The 26812-nt window shown below is 36.0% G+C and overlaps 2 protein-coding genes across 2 annotated transcripts; both read left to right on the plus strand.

Moving 5' to 3' along the window:
• The first annotated feature begins 232 nt into the window (after positions 1 to 232).
• Positions 233 to 1099, plus strand: LOC110881342 (uncharacterized mitochondrial protein AtMg00810-like). Its single transcript, XM_022129628.1, has one exon. The coding sequence runs from the start codon at positions 233 to 235 to the stop codon at positions 1097 to 1099; it is 867 nt and encodes a 288-aa protein (XP_021985320.1).
• Positions 1100 to 9993: 8894 nt separating this feature from the next.
• Positions 9994 to 18257, plus strand: LOC110884744 (phosphatidylinositol 4-phosphate 5-kinase 8). Its single transcript, XM_022132456.2, has 9 exons — positions 9994 to 10269; positions 13792 to 14868; positions 15157 to 15324; positions 15516 to 15681; positions 15845 to 15955; positions 16061 to 16248; positions 16343 to 16494; positions 17006 to 17171; positions 17797 to 18257. Exons 2-9 carry the CDS (start codon positions 13793 to 13795, stop codon positions 18074 to 18076), a joined length of 2307 nt encoding a protein of 768 aa, XP_021988148.1. The 5' UTR covers positions 9994 to 10269; position 13792; the 3' UTR covers positions 18077 to 18257.
• The last annotated feature ends 8555 nt before the right edge of the window (positions 18258 to 26812 follow it).

Raw genomic sequence — 26812 nt, forward strand, 5'->3', positions numbered from 1 at the left:
TATTTAAACACAAGTTCAGGTCTGATGGCACTCTTGAGTGTTACAAGGCCCGGTTAGTTTGTGATGGGCGCTCACAGCAGGTTGGGGTTGACTGTGGGGATACTTTCAGCCCGGTGGTAAAACCAGCCACCATCCGCACAGTTTTATCCATTGCTCTCTCTAACTCATGGCAGGTTTACCAATTGGATGTAACTAATGCTTTTCTTCATGGGAATTAAACGAGACAGTATACATGCATCAACCTATGGGTTTTCGCAGCACTCAGTATCCCGATCATGTGTGCCTACTGAAAAAGTCTTTATATGGGCTCAAACAAGCTCCCCGTGCCTGGTATCAACATTTCACTGATTACGTTCTCACCTTGGGGTTTATACAGAGTCGCTGTGCTGCGTCCTTGTTCATAATACATAGCAATAGCCACACCGCCTATCTTCTTCTTTATGTGGATGACATTCTACTTGTTACATCATCCACAGAGCTGCGAGACAGTCTCATGTCTTATCTATCTAAGGAGTTTGCCATGAAAGACCTTGGGCCCTTAAGTTTCTTTCTCGGGATATCAGTCACCCGCAACCAGGACTCTATGTTCCTCTCCCAGCAGACCTATGCAGCCGACATTATTGAACGTGGGGGTATGACTTCTTGCAAACCCGTTGCCATTCCAGTGGACACAAATTCTAAGCTCAGTGCTCATGCTGGCACGGATTTCCCAGATCCGACTCTCTACAGAAGTCTCGCAGGTGCTTTACAATACTTAACATTTACTCGGCCAGATATCAGCTATGCAGTTCAACAGGTTTTTATGCACATGCACGCTCCAAAGACTGACCATTGGAACGCTCTAAAACGGATCATTAGATACATTCAGGGCACGATCACCTTCGGTCTTTCACTAGGAAATCACAAAGACCCTACTCTTCTGGCATACACGAATGCCAACTGGGCTGGATGTCCCAACACTCAACGTTCCACCAGTGACTATTGTGTTTACTTCGGGGATAATCTCATTTCCTGGTCCTCTAAACGTCAGCCGACTATCTCACGCTCCAGTGCTGAGGCCGAATACCGGGGAGTGGCCAATGTAGTTGCTGAAATATGATGGCTTCGAAATCTACTTCTCGAACTTCATCGTCCACCCACCAAAGCCACTATCATCTACTGTGACAACGTCAGTGCTATATATCTCACAGGGAACCCAGTTCAACACCAGCGCACCAAACACATTGAGCTTGACATCCACTTCGTTCGGGAACAGGTTCAACGAGGACAAGTCTGTGTCTTACATGTCCCATCGCGCTACCAAATAGTGGATATCTTTACTAAAGGCTTACCTCGCATCCTCTTTGAAGACTTACGCTCCAGTCTCAGCATTCGATCACCTCCCGCTTCGACTGCGGGGTGTAATAGAATATTATAGCATATTCCTTGTATATTCCCTTTGTATAATACTGTGATTATTGTTTCCATTCTTAGGGGATCCTAATTGATCTCATAATGTATGTATATATTATCAAGGAATGAGAAGAAGGGGATCATCGATTGAATAATAAACTCTATCAGTTTACAAAGTTCACTTTTATTTAAACAAAATAAGATCAACGCGGAAGCTTCATTTGGACATGTGTTCGGTTCACTTTCATTGTTTGATCTTCATTCGGGAGCACACTATGTTCACCTAATTTCAAAACCAACATAAAAGTTAGTTTTGATAGCTTAAAATGAATTTAAACAAGTTTCTAGCATCAAGCAACAAAATAAAAATAAATTTTCCAGATTCATGCCTCTCGCGCCACGCGAGAGGTTTCCCTTGCTCTTTCGCGTGGCGCGCCAGTGCCACCATGTCCCCTCGCGTGCCGCGTGGGAGACCACTTTCCAGCAGGTCCGTATCTGGGACCTGTATATCTGCCCAGCTATAGTTTCTAACCAAAATTCAACTTCCAAATGTCATAACTTTTTATCTACTTATCCGATTTGCGTGATTCTTTTTCCTATGCGTCCGTAATTTAATTACGGATCCATTTATCATCTTTATTCGCATCGAAATCCGGTTTATAAGCAAATGGCTTATAAATCTCTTTTTACAAATATTCGACCCGTTTAGTTTTAAGTTACACTATATGTTCGTTATCAATAATTGTTTCTAAATGTTTTTACCCATCCCCAGAGCTTATCAAACATTGGCGTTTCACTCACATACATGGTTTGCGCACACAATAGCATCATGCTTGTTGTCATTGATTCAAGCATGCATATTTAAGTAATTTCTACAAAGTCATGTTTCTAAACTTTTGACCCAATTCAAGGGTTCGTTAAAATCAAATTTGGCGTTTCCGTTTCTTGGCTTACGCACTTATTATACCAATTTATTGTGTAACATTCAAGTCACTTCAAACATTATCGTTTTAAAACATCATTTTGACTCGTTTGGTTGTCGAGTGAAAACCATCACTTCAATGGCATACCAAACTAATTCTAACCATTATTTTGACCCGTTTGGTTGTCGAGTGAACTTCGTCACTTCAATGACACAACAAACTCCTATATTACACTACATCATCATTAGCATAACTACGATCAATGTTTATGCATAATGTAACGAAACCATAAGTTACGTACCTCTAAGCTTTTCCTTCAAGCGTGCCTCCGCCCCAGCTTGTGCGCTCGAAGATTCAATCGCCTTGCCTATAGAGTTCAACCAACGACATGTTTAGAACTCTTATCGCATTATACTTCACATAATTCGCCATATAATTTGATTATGCGTTTTACTCTCAGTTTCAACAATTTTGCTTTGGTTTAGGCATTTTAACAAACACCTTGTGGGCATAATTTTATAAAATCTACAACTAAGTTTCATGACTAGTTATTTAGCCAAGATTAAACATATTTCACAAGTTCATATGTCTAGTTTGCATAACAACACCTAGACTTACTTCCTGGAAATCAAATAACACCGATTTGATGATCATAATTCTAGTGTTCATCATCTTCCTACAAAACCCATTTAGCACTTATGTAGATGATTATAATTTTCATAATTTACATCATCCATTCATCAAGTTTCTCAACTATAGTTCATTCCTAAACATGGATTCAACATAGCATCCTTCATATATTCAATATTCTAGCAATAATTTCGTTTTCAAGTGTTCACCAAGAATTCGAGATGAAACCAAATGATGAAATTTAACATACCTTGTGATCCCTTCACTTCAGTGATCACTAAATTCAGCTCGGTTTTCGATTTAAACTTGATTTGTCTTTTCAATTTGGTTGATTTGTGTATGCTAGGGTTCAATGTAGAGAACCCTTTTTAGCTCCTGTGGAAATCTCGACCAGAACACACACTAATGTGTGTGTTATGGTGTGTTGTTTAATTAAATTAAAACCATTTTAGTTTTTGTCAACTTTAGTCCCTCCACTTATCCAAGTTTTATAAAGGGTTATTAACCAAGTTTTCTTTATTGTTTTAAGGGACATATTTAACTAGGTTAATTTTTCCTAGTTATTTTATCCTTAATTGTGACCAACGTAGTTGACATGGTTATTTATATAATTTCTAATATTTTCCGGGTGTTACAAAAGCCGCAAAGAACACTCGATTTTGGACAAAGGAAGCAACACGTGTACGAAGCCTCCCTTCGTACGAAGGCACGCCTTCGTACGAACACCCTAGCTTCGTACGAAGCCTCTGTATCCCTCTCGACACTCCGATTTCGACCGTTTCAACATTTTGGAAGACTTGCGCTTTTGTTCCCGTACGCAGGCTGATCCGGCGCTCCCTTCAATCCATTCCAGACCGTGTTTACTTGCTAAGCACACACTGTGAGTATACTCGAACCCTTTTTTCGTTTAACGCACTTTTGGGTGTTACATACGTTCTCTATAAAAAACACAACACACAACACTTAAACTCTTTTATAAACGCTAACCGCTCTCGCATGCTATACGTGATTAGTTGAATGCTTGTTTGCTATGTTTACACAGTGATGAGTTGCCCTACCACCCTTAGCAACGATAGTACTATAGTTTGGACTCAGCACCTGTTTATTCAGGGGTTGTTAAGGTTTGCTTACTTTACGTGCTCACTTCGGTGTACACGTATCGCGCATACACTACTCGCAGTCATGTGGTTAGCTTGTATCATTGTTGATAGCTTACTTGATTCGCCCTTTACGTGTTACATGCTGGTTATGCGTAAACGCTTTTTATACTATACTTATTCTAAACTTGTGTACTCACCTTTACATTATTGTATTGACTTTATTTTAACGTATGTAACAGGTTGATGGATTGTTTTGCTGCAAATGGATAGGAATGCTAGAAACTCACCTTTACGTGTTACATGCTGGTTATGCGTAAACGCTTTTTATACTATACTTATGCTAAACTTGTGTACTCACCTTTACATTATTGTATTGACTTTATTTTAACGTATGTAATAGGTTGATGGATTGTTTTGCTGCAAATGGATAGAAATGCTAGAAACTCACGTAAGAGTCTAAGTTGTCGGATTAGTTTTGTTTGAGAGAGTTGATTCTGTTATGACTTTTGTTGAAATATTTGTTTGATAGTATGGGATATTAAACTTGTTAAATATTGTCATTAAATTAGTCATTATGGATTCTCTTGGACAATCTGATTCGCTTAGTGCCGCACCCCGATGCAACCGCCATCGGTTGGGGTGTGACACGGTCCGTCTGACCATGGCTGTTGGCTTGTGGTGGCCGGCACAATCGCACGTTAGCCAAATTTTTAACGGCTGCCCGCTTGGGGGTTTCTCATAGATCGTATGTTTGGTGACTATCGCGTACCGATTTTGGCATCGGACTTCTCTACACCACTCCACCAATTCATCCATGCTATCGAATTTCTAACGAAATACTTATATGTGAGAATTAATGAATGTATACGGGCCGTATAACGTTATACGGGTTGTATACAACGTTTATTATTTTTTTTATTCGCTCATATACTCAATATAGGAGCACTGTTTATGTCTTGTATACGGGCTGTATAACTGTATACGACCCGTGTACAACGTTTATTATTTTTTTTATTCACTAGTATATTCAATATACAAGCACTGTTTATGTCTTGTATACGGGCCATATAACTGTATACGGCCCGTATACAACTAACAAATTTTTTTATTAGTATATGTGGAATTGACGAAATCGCAGTCGGTATGTGTTCCGATATTAAGTTTACTTTGCTTTTGCTTCATGTTTATTATCTGGTCGTTTGTTTTTAACTGGTCGTTTGTTTGACATCAAATGTATAACCAATAATATTAAACGTACAACAAATAAATGTATAAATAAATGTTATACCTGATCGGTTTCAAACTCACTAGGTTCCTAGTTATCGTTTCGACCCTCAGACGCTCCGCCATTACCGGGAGGAGATTGAAAACTACCGGGCAGTGGTCCTCCACTAGCAAGAGAGGATTGAAAACTAACGGGCGGCGGTGGATAATAACCAACATAAATACCCTGAAAGGCATCCAAACCCCAAGGATCTTGACTTGCATCAGACGCAAGATTGAGATCGAACAGAACATTTAGATCAAACAAACCCGGATTGTTATTTTGATTATTTTTATGACTCCCCTGATTCGACTCGCTAGCCAAGTCACTACCGAAAAAGTTTCCGTCACCCCAAAACGACATTGATAACGTAATATACTTTGAATACAAAGAAATATAGAAAAAAAGGAATAGAAGTTGAATGAAAATGAATAAGATTAATGTCCTTTATATAGACGTTTCTACGAAATACTACATCGTTTCAAATGATTAACACGCAGATCGAGGAATATAACATCGAATCAAATAACTCGCACAAATATCGAGGAATCTAACGTCTAATCACATGACTGGCATGAGAATCGAGGAATATAACATCAAATCAAAGAATCTTACGTCTAGTCAGATAGTTAAAATTTGAAACGAAATTCGAAATATACGGGAACCTTATACGGCCGGTATAAATGTGTCGTATACATTATATACGACCAGACAAAAATCTTATTCTCACATGGTGTATACGGGCCGTATAAGGTTATACGGCCTGTATAGAATAAACTGAACTGATAAAAGCTGCTTGTACAACGTTTGTCAGTTCACTAGCCCGTCAGTTCACTTTATTCTATACGGGTCGTATAACTTTTTACGACCCGTATACACCATATGAAAATAGAGTTTTTTTTTTTTTTTTTCCAAAAAAATGTGGGTGAGAAAAATATTTACCAAATTGGTGTTATTAAAAAACTATTTGTCAAAATAGTGTTTTCTTTAACAACTTGTTTGTTTCTCTCCAAATCTCATTGGATAACCTATATGTTCAATAAAAGAAACATATTTTGGAAAACACAATATAAAATATATAACATTAATATATTAATAATTTGAAAAATAGATTGTTCAAGTTTAGAAAATAGGTTTTATTTGTTTTATTTTATATAAAAATAAATTTAACCGTATCTTGTAAATTTCATTTTTCTTTCTCAATCTTATGTATCTCCTATTGTCATTTATATTTTTTAAGATTTTTTTTCCAGTTTTAATATCTTGGTTTTGTTTTAATTTATTTGTTTTTCTTTCAACTCTTAGGATGACTAAACTTCCATTTTTAATAGGTTGTAATTATGTTATTACAACTTGTATTTAGGTATAAATGAGTCAAGTTGCTCATGACCAGTAATTTGAGATCAACTCGCTAAAAGGTCGTATTAATTTGAGCTTCAATGAGCTTGAGCCCAAATTCGAGTCTAAAAATTTAAATAAGGTTGTTTAATATACGAGCTTGAGTTCAAGTTGTTACACGAATCTAAACGCACATGTTATATACATAGCTTTATTTAATTTGTTTTATACATTTTCTTCAATAATATTAATTTAAAAATAAAATGATGGTGATAAATATATATTATGTTGTATATATAAATTATAATTAAAGTATATAGAATTATTAAAATTGTATAGAAAATAATTAATAAATAATGTAGAGTTAAGCTTAAGATTGAAAACCTACTCGTGAACTAATTACGAACTTTAGAATTTGAGCTTCAAATGAGTATATGTTCATCTATCTTCGTTTGTTTATATGAACACATTTACTCATTTATATTCGTTTGTAAGAAAAAACAAAATACATCAAGACAAAAATAAAGTTCAATTAAACTTTGAAATTTAAAAATAAAATGTTAAAGAAATGGAATACAGATTGTAAAGTAAAATTAAAAATCAAGTTCAATAAAAACATATGATCAGTTCATTGGAAACAAATAAAATATAAATTTAAAATAAACAAACCAAAAATAAATTTTCAAACGATCAAAACATTAGTGTTATGAATTTTTTATATTTTTTCTTTTTCAAAATATGTTTCTTTTAGTGAACTTGTAGGTTATCCAATGAGATTTGAAGAGAAACAAACAAGTTGTTAAAGAAAATACTATTTTAATAAAGAGTTTTTTAATAACACCAATTTAGTAAATATTTTTTTGACCATGCGCTTTTAGTAAAAAACTCATAAAAATAAGATTTTACCGTGTGATTATTAATAGCTTTATCACCTTACCTTTTGAAATAGTGATTTGACTCATGTCTCAGTCCGTGTCCCTCTATTCTCACCACATCTATATTTCTTCATTTATGACCTTACCTTTTGAAATTGTGATTTGACGCATGTCTCATTCCTCACCTTAAGTTTTGTATGCCTACAAATCTGAAATTATTTATATATAAATATTTATCGTTTTATGTTAACTTAAATTAAAGAAAATCACATCTGCTTTTTTAGTGTTTACTAGTTTTATTTATACATCTTCTATATTTTTAAAACTTTTAATAGTAAATTACTTTTTAAGTCCCTGTGTTTTAGTGGTTTAATCACTTAAGTCTAAAACTAAAAAAATTAACGCCCCGAGTCCCTAACCGCTCATTTTATAATATTTTGAGTACATGTGTTTTATTTGTTTTAACCACCTGAGTCCAAAATCAAAGTACAAGTGTTAAAAATTGGACTCAAAACGTTATAAAATGAACGGTTAGAGACTCACGACGTTAAACTTTTTGATTTTAGACTTAAGTGATTAAAACAACTAAAGAAAAATTACAAGTTTTGTCCTTTATCTTTATATCATTTTTCAGGCGGTGTCTTTTTTAACGAATGTTGGCAGGCGGTGTCCTTTACTAGGCATTTTGTTGCAAGTTTAGTCCTTTACACCCAACCCAGTTAAAAAACCCTGTTAATTGTTGGGTGTAAGGACTAAACTTGCAACAAATTACTTAGGTAAAGGACTAAACTTGCAACACAATATCTAGTAAAGGACACCGCCTGTCAACAATTAACAGGTTTTTTAACTAGGTTGGGTGTAAAGGACTAAACTTGCAACAAAATAGGTAGTAAAGGACACCGCCTGAAAAGTGGTATAAAGATAAAGGACAAAACTTGTAATTTTTCCAACAATTAAAACATATGGACTCAAAAAGTAATTTACTCAACTTATAATTAATTATAGAGTAAATTACTTTTTGAGTCCCTGTATTTTAGTAGTTTTAACCACTTGAATCCAAAATAAAAAAGTTTAACGACCTGAGTCTCTAACTGCTCATCAGGGCCGGCCATGAGAATTCAGCTGCCCTGTCCGAGCCCAGAAAAATGTGCCCCTCAGGTGCTAACGAAATATATAAATATACGACGTAAACTAATTTTTTAAAACAACGATTAAAGTTATAGCAATAAACAATGCAATTGCCAAAAATGACAAAATCATAGTATTTGAATGAGTAAATAACATACCGTAATAAACTAATAGCCAACCAATGATTCGTGAAGCTCTCCTACAATCGACCCGGCTTGTTTCCAAACTAAATTTACGTTAAAGCGTATTTTAAATAAATAACTAATAAGTACTCAAATAGCTGATAAGGTATGTAAAGCTAAATTTATACACCTCTGTTTTCAAGTCTCTCACGAATAAAAACGAGATAACAAAATAGGGAAGAGTTAAAAAATAAAAGGATGCTTGTATTGAGTATCGAACTCGATACCTTGAATCCACAAACAAACAAATACAACCACTCGGCTACACATTTTAGATGGTTGTCATTTTTATGTTTAATAATATATAATATACATAACATATATATCGGACTTTTTAAAAAAAATGTGCCCCCGAAAAACACGGGCCCTGGCCGGTGGTCCTCCCCGGACACCCCTAGGGCCGGCTATGCTGCTCATTTTATATGGTTTTGAGTCCAATTTTTAACACTTGTGTTTTTTATTTTAGACTTAAGTGGTTAAAACCACCAAAATATAAGGACTCAAAACATTATAAAATGAGCGGTTAGGGACTCGGAACGTTAATTTTTTTTTTTATTTTGAACTCAAGTGATTAAAAACCACTAAAACACGAATACTTAAAAAGTAATTTACTCTTATTTATAATATCATCCAATTTTTAAGTTCAACATAACTAGTCCAATTGATCGGACTAGTAAAGTAGTAGAAACACCTATTCAATAACCGGTTATGTTTGAAAAACACCAATAAAAAACCGAAATTTATTTAAAATAAGGCATCTAAATCTCCTTTATCCTTTCTTTTAACATTGAGGGGTCTAGCCTAGTAAAAAGACAATGAATCCGATCCCTTCTTCACCATTCAAGATTTAGCAAATCTAAAATTAACATATGATATTTCATTTTTTGAACTTTAAATTTAGCAACAAAAAGAAATCTAAAATAACATATGATATTTCATTTTTTGAACTTTAATAAAAAATTTGATGCGATTCGCTACCTCAAATAAAAATTAAATCCATGAATCTTAACAACTCACCTTATGCTTTGCCTCGACTTCCAGTCACATCACCGAACGCGTCATCTCCACCCGATCATTTCCGATCCAACGGCTCTCAATCTTTTCACGCATTTTGCATGACTGCCACGTATTCAATCTCTCACATTATTATTCATTCCCCTGAAACTCATTATTCCCTTTTTTTGCCCTTTCTGTACCAGAAAGAACTCATCTCACACCATACACGCACATGGAACACCAGCTCCTGAAGTTCAACTATACATACGCCACAAATTCATCTTATTCTCCATGATTTTCGACTTTGAAGGTTCAATCTGTCGATTTGTTGTTACTTCACTGGTGGATCTTGCTGATTTTGTTGATCTGCTTAGGGTTGATGCGAAAGTTTGCATAGATTTGAGCTGATTTGGCTTGATTTCGTCTGATTTGACTCTACAGGTGAGTTTTATCGGTGTTTTGATGCCGGTTGTAGTGAGTTTGAATCGTCATTGAGTTCATAGGTATTTAATTTTATGATTTAGCTTGTTTATATGCATTAAGCTGATTCGCTTGCATTAGGATGTGTAAAGTTTAGAATGACTAAGCGGAATGAATTTGATTCGATCCTACATGTTGTAGTGAATTTGGATTTTCATTGAGTTTATAGCTATTTGATTTAGCTTGTTTATCTGTGTTAATGTTTGAATTTTCATTGAGTTTATAGCTATTTGATTTAGCTTGTTTATCTGTGTTAATGTTTGTTGATTCGCTCTGCATTAGGATTTGTAAAACTTAGAATGATTAAGCGGAATGATTTTGATTCGATCCTACAGTGTTTCCGGATGTAGTGAATTTGAATCGCCATTGAGTTTGTGATTATGTGATTTAGCTTGTTTATATGTGTTAATGTTTGATGATTCACTCGTATTAGGATGTGTAAAACTTAGAATGATTAAGCGGAATGATTTTGATTCGGTTCTGCAAGTGAGTTTTCTCTTGATGTTTTATTGCTGGCTGTAGTGAATTTGAGTCGTCATTGAGTTTATAGCTATTTGATTTAGCTTGTTTATCTGTTTTAATGTTTTCTGATTCGCTCGTATTAGGATGTGTAAATTAGAATGAGGAAGAGGAATGATTTTGAGTCGATTCTACAGGTGAGTTTGTTAGTCGTTAAGTTGCCGGTTGTAGTGAATTTGAATCGACATTGAGTTTGTAACTATTTGATTTAGCTTTTTTATCTGTGTTAATGTTTGCTGATTTGCTCGTAATAGAATGTGTAAAATTTAGAATGAGTTTGATTCGATCCTACTGGTGAGTTCTCTCGATGTTTTATTGCCTGTTATAGTGAATTTGAATTGTCATTGAGTGAGTTTACAGCTATTCGATTGAGCTTGTTTATATGTGTTACTGTTTGCTGATTCGCTCGTATTATGGTATTAGGATGTGTAATACTTAGAATGGTTAAGCGGAATGATTTTGATTATGTTGTGTTTGACAGGCAGTGTTGCGAAAAATGGTAGTGGTTGTTACGCATTAGGAGATCGGTTGTTATTCTATGTGTTTTGCATCTAGATTGTTTTGATATCTTCATGTTGATTAGGTAGTTGAGGAAAAATGTAAGCGAGTATTGATCTCTTTTTGGTGTTAATTAAATTGATTAAGTTTACCTGTTCAGGTCAGGTGGTATCTGGTATGAGGCTGTGCTTTGGTCAAAGTCAATTTGTTAGTAATATACTAATATGTAATAGCAATTAAATATATGATGTATCAAAATGTAAATTGGCTTTGTTTTCGATGGTTATCTGGGTCAATGCTTTTTAAGAATGGATAGATATGACTATTTACATATTAATATATAAGTTCAGTTATATATTCTTTTATAGTTATAGTTAATTACTTTAGGATACAATACAACATCAATTTTGTAGCGATCAAACTAAGTTCTGTTTGGATAGTTGATTCTTATGATGTTTGATTTCACTACTTACGCGCTTTTTTCCCTGTCAAGAGTAGGGATTTTTGGTGTCTGGATCAAGATTTTTTAGAGATACGCAGCTTTGAATTGAAATCGTTAAATTTCATTTTAAGATATAAAACTTCACCTTTGTCTTTAGCATGTATTCTTAAGTTCACCATGTCTTGCTCTTAGAGAAGTAGAGAACATAAAATAAGTGTAGCGAATATACTTGTCATAGAACCACACAAGACTAACATAATTGTCATTTGTCGGAATTTTTCTCGTGTTGGAGAGCTTTCCCTTGGTAATGGTTATTCGCTTATCTTCAAAATGAGATAGTTAAAAAGTTGATACTCCTTTGTTATCAATCGTTAAAGTTTATAGGTTCTATCCACTCGTATTGTCTGCATCTGACAAGTATACAATGATTTATGCTAAGAAAATAGATAAATAAAAGCATGAGGGCAAGCTTATGTCAACGGACAATACTTCCAACTGACTCATTCTGAATTTCTGATCGTATGTATAAGAGTAAACTACATGGATGGTCCTATGGTTTACCAAAATTTTGGATTTGGTCCCTAGCTTTCCAAAAGTACACGGATGGTCCCCGTGGTTTGCACTTTGTAATGCATTTAGTCCCCAGCCAACAAATCTAAAGTTTTTAGCATGTCCAAGGGAATAAATGCGTTACAAAATGCAAACTATGGGGACCATCCATGTACTTTTGTAAAAAGTTGGGGACTAAATGTGTTACAAAGTGCAAACCACTGGGACCATCTGTGTACTTTTGGAAAGCTAGGGACCAAATCCAATATTTTGGTAAACCTCAGGGACCATCCGTGTACTTTACTCTATGTATAATTAATAAAATGACAGAACCTATACCATTCTGTGACTACAGAAGTACAGAACACTACCATTCTCTTCACTCTGTATGCTTCAATTAACGTTGCTGACTTAGAGGTGTACAAATCGGTTTTTTTTTATATAACTGGTTTCGGTTATTAACCGGTTTTTCAAATCCAAAACAGTAACCGGTCTAACTGGTTTGGATTGGTTTTTAACCGTTTTTTTTTTTTTGCCAAAAAACGGTTATTAACCGGTTTTTTTAAAACCGGTTTCGGTTTTTAAACTGGTTGCAAAGATCAAGAATAGTAACCGGTCACAAACCGCCGGTTCGGTCCTAAAACCGGGTTTAAAAAAAACCGGTTAAAAAAACCGGTTTCGGTGTTTCGGTTTTTTTCCGCTTACAGTTCTAAAACTGTTTTTTTTTTGTACACCTAAGAAGGGATTAGTAACCAAAAAGATTTGTTATGTTCATGTTCATCTTTTTTGCAGGTTCTAATATTATGTTTCAGCATCAGAAACATCTTCTATCTATGGTCCACAAACAGTTTTGAATAGAGATGCCATCTATGTTATTACATTAAGTATGATGTGTCATGTTGCACTAGAATACTAGGAGACTAGGAAGTGTTATGTACCAGGTTTCAGAAAGTAGTACATTGTATGCTTAGAAAACTCATGTCAACTTGTCTTTCCCATAAGCTTGAATATTTGTTATATGGATTTTTTCCATTATATAACCTGATATTAAGTTGGACACATTTAACCACCTGACAGAAATCGTATGATGAGTTGTGAATGTTGAAATAGTCTTTAAAAGTAAATTGTAAGATGTATTTCAAAAAAGAAAGTGAGGTGTATCATGTATGAGTGAGACTCAAATTCTATTAGGTTTAGATGCAAAGTGACTTTAAAGGTTTGCAAATCATAAATCAAGTAATCAACTGATAGCTGTATGATGTATCCTTGCCTAATTATGTTTAAGCATCTTTTCTTCTTGATAACCCCATCGCTAGCACTTAAAAATTGTTTTAGATCTAATATTATCTGATTCCGCTGCGCTATTGCTTTCTCTTATTTGAAGAGAACTTGTGAGCCTGAAATGGCATCCGTTTAATCATATTTCAGAATCTGATTATGTTTGTTCACTTGTTGTGTCTTCCTCATTGTTTCAGAATGACAGAGGAGATAAAGTTAGATGGAGATGTTTATTACGGCAACGTGAAGGGTAAAATTCCCCACGGCACGGGTAGATACACATGGTCAGACGGTACAGTTTACGATGGTAACTGGGAAGACGGAAAAATGTCCGGGAGAGGACAAATCTCTTGGCCATCTGGCACAAATTACGAGGGTGATTTTTCCGGGGGTTATCTTCACGGTTTCGGAACATTGACTAAACTCGATGGATCTGTATACAAAGGCTCCTGGAGATTGAATATTCAGAACGGGTTTGGAAGAAAGCAGTATAGTAATTCTGATGTTTACGATGGTTGTTGGAAAGACGGTGTGCATGAAGGAAGTGGTAAGTATGCTTGGAGTAACGGCAACATTTATATCGGAAACTGGAAAGCTGGAAAAATGTGTGGTAGAGGAGTGATGAAATGGCTGAATGGTGACCTTTTTGACGGTTCATGGTCAAACGGTCATAGACATGGGTCTGGTGTCTACAGGTTCGCAGACGGTAGTTATTATTTCGGGACATGGACTAAAGGACTCAAGGATGGTCAAGGCACGCTTTATGCCGCAGGAAGTAAGTGTAAGTCGCAATCATTTAGAAGATTTGAGAAAAAGAAAGGCCTCGTATCTGACGGTTCTTCTGGTAGGTCTGATAGACTCAGGGATTCGGAACGTAATGTTGGTCGAAGTTTATCCGAAAAGATATCGTTTAATGGATTCTTTAGAGACTCGGGTCGAATATCGAGCAAGAGACTGCCACCCGAAGAAGATTATAGCATTGGGGATTCTGCTATAGAGTTATCGTTATCTACTTCTGAGAACACAGATATGTTATCTCGTATATCAGATGAAGGGGAAAGTGAACTAGACAGTGATAGTACTGTGGCCTGGGAAAGGGAGTACATGCAAGGTGTTTTAATGAAAGAACGGGTTAAGAATAATGCAGGATTGTCATCTAAAAACAAACAGCAGAGTAAATTGCATGCAAATGAAGTGAAGACTAAGTCATGTGTGGATATTTTTGAAGGCCATAAAAGCTACTGTCTGATGCTAAATCTGCAACTAGGTATCAGGTAAATGAACTCAACTTGAACTTCATACATCAGTAAACTCTATTTCATTTTTTGTTGTTATTATAGAAACTGTCAAGAAGAAAACAAGAGAAAAGAGTCCTAGAGAATATAACATATGTCATATGAAATCACATTGAATTAGCCTCTCTAAGGTTCATTGTTTTTAAATCTCAATGTGTAGTTTTGAAAAGCCATTATTTTATGTCAGCTTATGAGCTCTGATATCACTTCTCCGTTTCTTATTAGCATGCACAAATATCATTCCAGAATATGATTTGAAGTTTACAGGTACACAGTTGGCAAGATTACACCAGTTCCGATGCGTGAAGTGAGATCTTCAGATTTTGGAGAACGGGCTAGAATAAGAATGTACTTCCCAAGGAAAGGCTCACAATTTACACCTCCACACTATTCGGTTGACTTTTATTGGAAAGACTACTGTCCTATGGTCTTCAGGTATCTTTCTAGCTGTTGGCATACATGTTGGGTTTGTGTACTTTATTCATTTTTAAAAGACCAGCTATTTTAATTAGCGGCAACCTTACTTATCAGATTAAAGAACCTCTTAGTTTTTATGTTAGACAAAGCTCATTTCCTAACATTTGATTTATGTGTAATTCCGGCATATTTGATAATTTTTTTTTCAGGAATTTGAGAGAGCTGTTCAAGTTAGACGCTGCAGAATATATGATGTCCATATGCGGGGATGATGGTTTGAGAGAGCTTTCTTCTCCAGGGAAAAGTGGCAGCATATTCTATCTCTCTCATGATGACAGATTTGTAATCAAGACACTAAGAAGATCTGAGCTCGAGGTTTGAACCTTTTGAAGCATACATGCTACATTTTCTTAAATAATATATGCTTGTAACTGTTTAGGGCTAAAAATTTTTGTTTTGTTATCCGGATAGAACCATTAATCTATATGAACAAATTAAACCTCATTAGAAGCTTCTTGTCTCTTACAATATTTTGTAGGTTTTACTCAAGATGCTTCCAAGCTATTATGATCATGTAAAGATGTATGATAACACGCTGATCACAAAATTTTTCGGCCTCCATGAGATAGCACTGAGAGGTGGCAAGAAGGTAAGAATCACTAACTAATGTATTCTAGTTTTCTTTTAACATTTTTTAACAGGTTTTTTTTTTTTTTTTTTTTTTTTTTTTTTTTTTTTTTGACGTCATTTCTAGGTACGGTTTATAGTCATGGGAAATATGTTCAAAACAGAACTACGGATACATCGACGTTATGATTTGAAGGGTTCTTATCATGGAAGAGTTACAAATAAAGATGATATAGATGAGGGCACAACATTAAAAGACCTTGATCTTGCATATGAATTCCACATGGACAAGTCATTGCGTGAGGCACTTTTTAAGTAAGTCCATTCATAGGCAATACAAAGTTACATACAGACCGTCATTCATATTAGTCACGTAACTTTCTTTAAATGAACCTAACCGATTTTGCAGGCAGATCCGTCTAGACTGCAAGTTTTTGGAATCTCAACAAATCATAGATTATAGCCTTCTTCTGGGATTGCATTTTAGAGCACCCGAGCACTTGAAGGCTCTCTTGGAACCACCAGATGCAAAACACCGATCTGGTTCACCTGTTGATGATGGTAAGTTTGTGAATAATCACTACCTGATAGAGTAAAATGCCATTTTCATCCCTGAGGTTTAGCCAGTTTTGCGACTTTCGTCCAAAGGTTTGTTTTTCCGCATCTGGATCCACAAGGTTTTAAATCTTGCCATTTTCAATCGGCTCGTTAACTCCATCCATTTTTCTCCGTTAAGTTGGGGGTATTTTCGTCGTTTTTAAGTTTTTTTGGTTAACTTAAAGGGCGATTCGGTCTTTTTCACTTCATGTACAACTATACAAGTATTCAAAACAAAGTAGGTAAAACGACGGAAATACCCTTCACCTAATGGAGAAAAATGGATGGAGTTAACGAGCCGGATGAAAATGGCAAGATTTCAAACATTTTGGATCCAAATGCGGAGAAACAAACCTTTGGACCAAAGTCGCAAAACTGGCCAAGCCTCTATGACAAAAATGGCATTTTACTCTACCTGATATGAATGTTGTGATTTCCATTCTAGATTATTTGATTGTTTACAACTATCTTGTAGATTCAGTATCAAGGGACCTCTCAATTCCTCCAAAGGGTCTTCTTTTAGTGACACATGAACCCAGTTCCGTCAATACCGCACCGGGTCCTCACATAAGAGGAAATACCTTGAGAGCGTTTTCTGTAGGTGACAAAGAAGTCGATCTTCTTCTTCCTGGCACCGCTAGGTAATATAATATATGATATTAGTTTCTTTTTCATCTTTGTTATTGAGACAAACTCCAATCTATGGATAGCGTTAGCTGGGCTCTGTGAGTTTTCCCCAACGGTTTCTCATGGTCACACAGTGAGAGTTAATAATATAATTTTGAGAGTAAAATGCCATTTTTATCCCTGAGGTTTGGCCAGTTTTGTGACTTTCGTCCAAAGGTTTGTTTTTCCGCATTTGGATCCAAAAGGTTTGAAATCTTTGCTATTTTCATCTGGTTTGGCAACTCCATCCATTTTTCTCCGTTAAGTCGGGTATTTCCGTCTTTTTTTTTAACTTAAAGGGCAACTCGGTATTTTTCAGGGGTATTAGGTCTTTTTGCATAAAGTGAAAAAGACCGAATTGTCCTTTAGTTAACAAAAAAGACGGAAATACCCCTGACTTAACGGAGAAAATGGATGGAGTTAACGAGCCGGATGAAAATAACCAGATTTCAAACCTTTTGGATCCAGATGCAGAAAAACAAACATTTGGACGAAAGTCGCAAAAACTGGCCAAACCTCAGGGATAAAACTGGCATTTTACTCTAATTTTGAATAGTAAAGTCTTTGTGGGATGTTCATGTTTTATTATTATTTTTTCAGATTACGAGTGCAGTTAGGTGTGAACATGCCGGCTCAGGCAAACCGCAAGGTCTCGCAGGATGTTTCAGATTCAGCAGAAGTAGAACTTTTTGAGGTATACGATGTTGTGCTGTATCTGGGCATAATTGATATACTACAAGACTATAGCATGCGAAAGAAAATCGAGCATGCATGTAAATCAGTTCGATATGATCCAATGTCGATATCTGTTGCCGATCCAAAGTTCTACTCCAACCGATTCGTCAATTTTCTGGAGAAGGTTTTTCCTATTGATCGTTGAACTCCCTGCTGCAAGTATGAATCTTTGTTTTTGTCATAGTCAGTATATATATTCATTCTAGAATCCTTTTTGCTTGAAGCTGTATTTGCATTTGTGTCGTATAATAATATTCGAGTATATTTTAATTCTTGTGTTTTATTATGTAATAAATTAATAATTCAATCTCGGACCAATCACTTCACAGTTGATATCTATCTGCATGATTGCATATGATTGTATAATCATCAAAAGTGCAAGGCCCATCTCTTTCCTTAAATGGGCCTTAAATAACTGAAAAAAAGAACGCGCACACACATTGCCATCGTTTTGGCCTTGGTTTGGTAAGTTTCGCTTTTTTTTTTTGTGTTAACAGAAATTTCTAGATTTTCTACGATAAATACATCACACTGACACTCTGCAGGATTTGAACTTTCAAACCTTTTGGTTATGGAGTACACTTACACAACTTGTCCCCTTGAGGACTGAACTTTGGATGACAATTTTGAATATGGTTTCTCATCCTTCGATTTTGACCTTGACTTTGGTGGGACGATTTTGATTTTGTTTCTTGGTGGTCTGGGATTCGGGATTCGGGTTTGAGATCTTTTCTAGGTGGAGTTGTGTTGTAGAGTGGCAGATACGGTGGAGTTGGGCGACACATGAGTATCATCAAGACTACTTGAAATCAACTGGACAAACACAATTATATTAGAGAAGTTATAAGAAAAAAAAAAGGTAGCAATTATATATTTAAGATAGGTCTCCATTAAGAACAATGAGTAGATAGCATAGTAGAAAGGGTGAATAAGATTTATGTCCAAACCCGAACTACCCAAATAACCTGATCTAAGGAACCCGATAGCCGAATACCCCGAACCCGACGAACTTGATTGTGATACGGGTTGGTTATCAGGTACCCGAACATCAGCAGTGATGCTTTTATCCAATATTTATTGATTGATTTGCACTAATTTATTCATCTTTTGGACATCATTGCTGATTATTTGAGATAAGGTATGAACATATGAATAATTATATTTTCCTTTTGTGTCACATGTTTGATTTGTTTTCATCAATATAAGAATGTATTTCACATCTATGCACTAACAATGGTGTTTTAAGGTTTCAAATCATACTAAACGGTGATTCTTTTTTATTCTGTCACCTAACTCGATGAAACTTTTCATTATGTTTCATTGTTGATACAAATTTAGATATTAACAAAGAAACAGTCTAAAGGATGATAATTTTTTTCTTTATATAATGATGTTTATTTCTTTTAATATCAAAGGAAAAGTAATATACACGCGTAAAGACGTACATAAACTAACAAGCCAAGGAAACGTAGTACACACATACCTGACCAAATGCAACACATGCCACAAACGAAGTGTAAATCCATTCACATTTGTTGTGTATTGACATTAGAATTTAAATACACGACATTCACATTATCAAAAATATATATATATATATATATATATATATATATATATATATATATATATATATATATATATATATATAATGATGTCACGAGATATGGTTAATGCAACTGAAGTAGAAAATTATGAAGTCATGTTGCTTCAAAGTGATTGATATTACACGTGTTTGAATTCAACCCTAAAACAAAAGATAGTATGTTGTCGTTTGAAAGTCTACAAGCCCACAAGGCAAGGCTGTCTACAAGAAATACATAATAGCTTGATATAGACTATTGGCCCTCAAGATATCCAGCCCTGTCCACATCAATGTAAGAGATCAAACGATGTAATAAGTATGGATAGAGACGAAGGCCATGAGTAGGAGTACGTTAAAGGTGTTGAGGAATGTGTTTTAGAGCATTAATTATGTACCTACTGAACCGCATACGCAATATCAAGACGAGTAACAATCACTTGGTAGAGGCTCTTGCCTCTTATTGACAGGTCTTAGGTTCAGTCTCAAGCAAAATGATAATTTTATGTAATTTATTAGCAATTAGGAGTTGTTTAACATCAGTTGGAACTAGTAGCAATTAGTAGCAAAAAAAAAAAAAAAAAGATGGAACTAAGAAGGCTATGATAAAAGAGTGGTAGGGATGAGCGTGGTACCGGTATCGAAAATCGTCAAAATTGGGTACCGATACCGAAAATGTTTGGTACGGTACCGGTATTTGAATGTAAAAATCGGTATTTACCAGTACCAAACATCGGATTTTACCGGTACCGAAAATGCTAAAAAGTGGGTACCGAAAATAATTCGATACGAGAAATTCATTACCGGTACTCAATTCCAAATGCTCATCCCTAAAGAGTAGGATCAAAGACGATAGATTGCAACATATATTTTTAATAGAATCTTGATGCAACAATTTCATAGTTAGCTTGCATGTCTATTACAACACTCAACATATAGAAATTATATTTTCCCATAAAATATTGCAAACCAATACAATACAATACAAAACAAATCATATATTTGCATTAGTTAAATTAAACAGGTTATATAGGTCAATCCAGACATTACACGACCCATTTAAACCGAAGGTATTTGTGGGTTGACTTGAAATTGACCCAAACCCGTATTATAGATTTAACTTAAGTCCGTAAATTTTATATTAGAACCATGTCATGTTTACATGTGTTAAAATTGCTAGCTTCAAGAGACATACCACTTAAAAATCGCATAGTTTTCTTCCAGCATTGAATTTTTAGATGAAATATTTGACAACTGGTTTTGGCTTTATATTAATCAAGAAGAAAGAAAGGCATGCAGATCAGAAAATGAGTTATAGTCAACATCCGTACACATCACAACTATAATATTATCCAATGCTTTGCTTTATATATTTCTCTATTAGATAAACGCAATATTTGACTTCATGTTTAAAGTGATTTTCGACTAATACAAAAAAAAAAAAAAAAAAAAAAAAAACATTTAGACCCATAACACTATATAAGTACTGATAAATTATAATAATTACTAATTAAAAATGGGAGCCCTTCCATGTGTACCTTGGTTGAAGAAACACCAAGTTAATTCGAGGATTATCTTGTGGTTTGTGTCTCGTCTAAATAAGGTTAACATTCTTTCTTCCTCGATTGATTACGACAATAATCCTGCAAAACAACCACAACACCGAGAAGCTTGTTACAAGGAGGAGAATAGGGGGTTCTGTAAGATTAAATATATATTACGTATTGATATTTAATCTATAGCCATCATAATCATTTACATTATAAAGATCAAAATATATTATAACCTATTAAATAATTAGTTGGTAATTGTTGATGGACCATATACCCTTATTAACTAATTAGGTTTCCTCCTGGGTGCTTATATAAGGAGAATTATGTGGAGGTTAAGGGGTTACTCAGTTACACAATTACACACACCCCATTAGCCATAACATCATTAGTTCGACCTCTTCTCCAAACCGATATCCCTTTTCGGTTTTCTAAGTCCCCATCATTAGTCAGCACCCTAAGGAGGAACCAGATCACGATGACGAGCATGTCGAACTCCATTACTGGATTCTCCAACGCACTGTCTGCTATAACAGGTATGTTTTAATGTTTTCCTTCATGTATAAACAGAACTGAACCAACATGTGGTATCAGAGCATATGTTGATTAGTCAGTTCTGTTTTCGTATCCATAATTCTGGGATTGAAACTTGGAAAACGGATTTTTTATAACTTCAAAACCGTCACAGCCGATTTCGAGTCATGAAGATCGACTCGAGATCATTGTTTTCGGAAAAAGATTAATCATATGTTCATTCGAAATTAACTGGATTATGTTTTAACCGAAGTCTGTTTAGAAAAATTATTAAAATTCAGGTTTCGAGTTCCAGAATTTATGTTTTATGTTTTAAGGTTCATCATGTTCTTGGGAAAATTCGAAAAATTCTGTTATGTTTTGGAATGTTTTAGGATTAACGAGTGTTTTTTACCATGTTTGATCCAATTTTATCTTTTAACTTTATTCGAAAACTGTTATTAGATAAACAGTTACAATTTTTCGAAATATGTTGATAAAATTAGATCATCTTAAAACAGGAAATAATATCTCATAATCCCTTAGATTTCGAATTTTCAGTTATGTTATCACAATTAACAGCTGTTGACAGGAAGCTTCGAGATCACCAGATTACGACTCGAGACCACAGGGTCTCGACTCGAGACCACAGGGTCTCGACTCGAAATCATCAGGTCATTAAAACCTTCACAACTCGAGACCATAACGTCATAACTCGAGACAAAGGTCTCGACTCGAGACCATAACGTCATAACTCGAGACAAAGGTTGCGACTCGAGACCGTAACGTCATAACTCGAGACCGTGGTTGCGACTCGAGACCTCATCATGACTCGAGATCTCATAAGATATAGTAGTCGAGACCATGGTTCCGACTCATGACAACAAGGTTGCGACTCGAGACCTCATAACTGACTCGAGATCTCATAACTCAGTCGAGACCTGACTCGAAACCTCATTATTTTAGGCTGTTTAACTGACTCGAGATCTCATAACTCAGTCGAGACCTGACTCGAGACCTGACTCGATCCGCGCTAACGGGTAGTTTGCTATTAAATAATTGGTTTTGTAATTATTTAGTTAATTAATCAGAATCAGATAATGTTTTACAAAACCGAAATAGCTTAACTTGAATGAGTTTTTGATATATCGTTTCTGGCCAAAGCTGACTTGATACATCTACTTATCGTTCAAGTATTACGAAAGATATGTTAAGTGTGCATCATAAGCATGAATGTTTTAATATCTGGCCAAAGCTGATTTAATTCTTTCATAGATGGCATACTTAACAAGTGCATAACTAAAGTGATTGTTTCAATTTCTGACCAAAGCTGATTTGTTACAACCACTTTGCACATATGCTTAAATGATTACACTTCTGGCCAAAGCTGTTTTGTCTTCGTTTAAGTAGAATTTTTAACTAAGTCTATTATTTTGATGTTAGTAATAGACATTATCACAACTTCATAATGTAAAATGGTCATTATTTATGCCTGCCTTAGTTTAACGTGCCCTTAGATCACATTAGGACTTCTTCCTTAGTATCATAACTTGCTCATCTTATTTCCACTATCAGAACCAAATCAGGGGATTCTATCTTTGACGGGTGATAACTTGCTGCATGGAAGGATGCTCTCATGCTTACGCTTGGGCTGTTGGATTTTGATTTCGCTCTAAGGGAGAATAAGCCAGCGGACCTTACCACTCAGAGTACTGCTGCTGAGCAGATACTTCATGAAAAGTGGACTAGGTGTAACCGCATGTGCCTCATGTTTATGAAGCAGTCCATAAGCAATGCTATCAGGGGAGCTATTCATGATTCTGAAGATGCTAAAACCTACTTGGCTTCTGTGGAGGCGCAGTTCAAGGGGACGTCTAAAGCACACGCTAGTACCCTTATTCTCAAGCTGGTGACAACTAAGTATGATGGGAGGATCGGCATTCGCGAGCACATCATGATGATGAATGACATGGCCAATAAGCTGAAGGGGCTGGAAATGGAAATCAGTGATGGTTTCCTTGTTCATTTCATCATTACTTCGCTTCCTTCGTCCTTTGAAGCATTCAAGATCAATTACAACACTCAGAAGGAGAAATGGATAATGAGTGAACTGGTCGCTATGTGCGTGCAGGAGGAAGAGCGTATGAGGATGGATCGCCATACTGATGTTGCAAACTTCACTACCTCCAATCCTAAGAAAAGGAAGAACAATTATCAGAGGAAGGATGCTTCAAAAGTCCAAAGGCCTAATCCTAATCATAATACAAGTGCACCTTCCAGCTCTAAGAACTCCTTAGGCAGTATCCGCTGTAAGTTCTGTAAAAAGACATGACACATGCAGAAGGAATGCCTTGACTTTAAGGAGTGGCTGGCTAAGAAAGGTAACGATTATTTTATGATACTTGAGTCCTATAATTTAAGTGTTCCTGCTAATTCTTGGTGGTTTGATTCTGGTTCTATGGTTCATGTTACCAATTCTACTCAGGGATTCCTTTCAATCCGGAAGCTGGAAAGAAACCAAAGAACGCTTAAGGTTGGGGATGATCGAGAATTAGAAGTGAAGGCCATTGGAACATTACAATTAGTTATGAAAACTGGTTTATGTATTAAACTTTATGATACCTTATATGTTCCTGAGGTAACTCGGAACCTTGTATCAGGACCAAAGTTAGACATGGACGGTTTTATTGTTTCCCATGGTCATCGCAAACTCTCTATCCTCTATGATTCTGTTCTTTATGGTACTGGTGTTCTGGATGGTGGTCTCTATAGATTAGAACTAGATGATGGCTTTTCCAAATCTTTGTTGTCATATAACATTAATGAATCACTCACAAAGATGGAAGAGAAACGAGACTTAGAGACTTCATCCATGTTGTGGCATCAGCGTTTAGGCCACATTTCATAAGAACGATTAAATCGTCTCATAAAGGATGAAGTCTTACCTCCTCTCGATTTCTCTGATTTTGGAACATGTGTCAAATGTCTTAAAGGTAAAATGACATTAGCGAATAAGAAAGGTGCCACTAGGAGTTCTAATTTATTAGAACTCATTCATACTGACATTAGTGGTCCCTACCAAATCGCTGGCATAACAGGACATACTTCATTTATCACTTTTATTGATGATTATTCTCGTTACATGTACTTGTATCTTATTAAGGAGAAATCTGAATCTCTAACAACTTTTAAAGATTATAAGGCTGAAGTTGAAAAGCAATTAGATCGTCAGATTAAAGTTGTGAGATCAGATAGAGGCGGTGAATATTATGGAAGACATACTGATGTGGGTCAAGCTCCTGGTCCATTTTATGAGTTTTGTAAGGGCCAGGGGATTGTGAACCAATACACCATGCCTGGTACACCTCAGCAGAACGGTGTCACTGAAAGAAGAAACCGTACCCTTATGAACATGGTGAGCAGTATGTTAGCCAACACTAATTTACCATTATTCCTCTGGACTGAAGCGTTAAAAGCAGCTGTTCATATACTCAATAGAGTTCCTTCTAAGTCTGTCTCTAAAACTCCTTATGAACTTTGGACAGGAAGGAAACCGAGTCTTAAATATATGAAAGTATGGGGCTGCATTGCTGAAGCAAAACTTTACAATCCTTTCCTAAGGAAACTTGACCCTAAAACAGTTACCTGTTTCTTTATCGGGTATCCTGAGAACTCTAAGGGTTATCGTTTCTATTGTCCTCCCCATGTCACCCGTATTGTTGAAACCAAGCGTGCCGCGTTCCTGGAGGATTTCAAGGTCAGTGGGAGCAGTACCAACCCTTACGAAGAATTGCAAGAAGTACAAGACGCGGGGGGGAGAGACTCGTCGCTTACCGTTACTCCGATTACTCCTCTTGTACCCAATGCAACTACTGCACCTGAAGCTACTGCACCAACTCCAAATTCACCTCTACAATCAGAACCCATTATACCTCATGATGAAGGCACATCAAACGCTCAAAACCAAGACAACGCTGAACCCGATATTCCACTCAGGAGGTCATCTAGGCAAAGAAGGCCTACTAATTGGGATGATTATGTTACCTACCTGACTGAAATGGATCCCGGAAAGCTCAATGATCCTATCTCTTACAATGAAGCCATTAGCAGTGATCAGTCTTCTGAATGGAATAAAGCGATGATTGATGAGCTTGAATCCATGAAGAAAAATGACGTTTGGGATTTGGTAGAATTACCCAACGGAGTCAAACCCGTAGGATGCAAATGGGTGTTTAAAACAAAACTGGATCCGAATGGGAACGTTGAACGCTACAAAGCGAGATTGGTTGCAAAGGGCTACACTCAGAAAGAGGGAATTGATTATCAAGAGACGTTTTCACCTGTCTCTCGTAAAGATTCATTAAGGATCGTCATGGCCCTAGTAGCTCATTTCGATTTAGAGCTGCATCAGATGGACGTTAAAACCGCTTTCCTTAACGGAGAATTGGACGAAGATGTTTACATGAAACAACCTGAAGGCTTTAAACCTGAAGGTCAGGAGCATCTAGTCTGTAAGCTGAAGAAATCCATTTACGGGTTAAAACAAGCATCACGTCAATGGTACCTCAAGTTTGATGAAGTCATGAAGAAGCAAGGTTTTATGAAGAATCAAGTGGATCAATGCACCTACCTCAAGATGAGTGGGAGTAACTTTACTATACTTGTCCTTTACATAGATAGTATTCTATTGGCAAGTAATAGTTTAGACATGTTGCATGAGTCGAAGCGGTTACTTTCGCATAACTTCGACATGAAGGATCTCGGAGATGCTTCTTACGTCATTGGCATCGAAATTCACCGAGATAGAAACAAAGGGATCTTAGGATTGTCCCAAAGGGCTTACATAGATCGTGTCCTTACACGATATAACATGCAACAGTGCAAACCCTCCGTCGCTCCAGTAGTTAAGGGAGATGTTTTCGGTTCATTCCAGTGTCCGACAACAGAGGTTGAGAAGGAGCAAATGAGCCAGATACCTTACGCGTCAGTAGTTGGGAGCTTGATGTATGCTCAAGGCTGTACTTGTCCAGATATCGCTTACATTGCTGGAATGCTAGGCCGTTATCAGACTAATCCTGGTCTAGATCACTGGAAAGCAGCTAAGAAGGTACTTCGATATCTGCAAGGGACGAAAGACTATAAACTGACTTATAGAAGAAGTGATCATTTAGAAGTGGTGGGCTATTCTGATTCTGACTTTGCCAAATGCAAAGATGACAAGAAATCCACTTCGGGC

The sequence above is a fragment of the Helianthus annuus genome, chromosome 10 (assembly GCF_002127325.2).
Source record: "Helianthus annuus cultivar XRQ/B chromosome 10, HanXRQr2.0-SUNRISE, whole genome shotgun sequence".
Classification (NCBI taxonomy): Eukaryota; Viridiplantae; Streptophyta; class Magnoliopsida; order Asterales; family Asteraceae; genus Helianthus; species Helianthus annuus.

What these genes read in the sequence shown, in the direction of transcription:
- LOC110881342 (XM_022129628.1), top strand. Translation starts at nt 233, where the DNA reads ATGCATCAACCTATGGGTTTTCGCAGCACTCAGTATCCCGATCATGTG.
- LOC110884744 (XM_022132456.2), top strand. Translation starts at nt 13,793, where the DNA reads ATGACAGAGGAGATAAAGTTAGATGGAGATGTTTATTACGGCAACGTG. An exon ending in CACTGAGAGGTGGCAAGAAG is followed by an intron (nt 15,956 to 16,060) that starts GTAAGAATCACT and finishes CGTCATTTCTAG; the next exon opens with GTACGGTTTATAGTCATGGG. An exon ending in TGGTTCACCTGTTGATGATG is followed by an intron (nt 16,495 to 17,005) that starts GTAAGTTTGTGA and finishes ACTATCTTGTAG; the next exon opens with ATTCAGTATCAAGGGACCTC.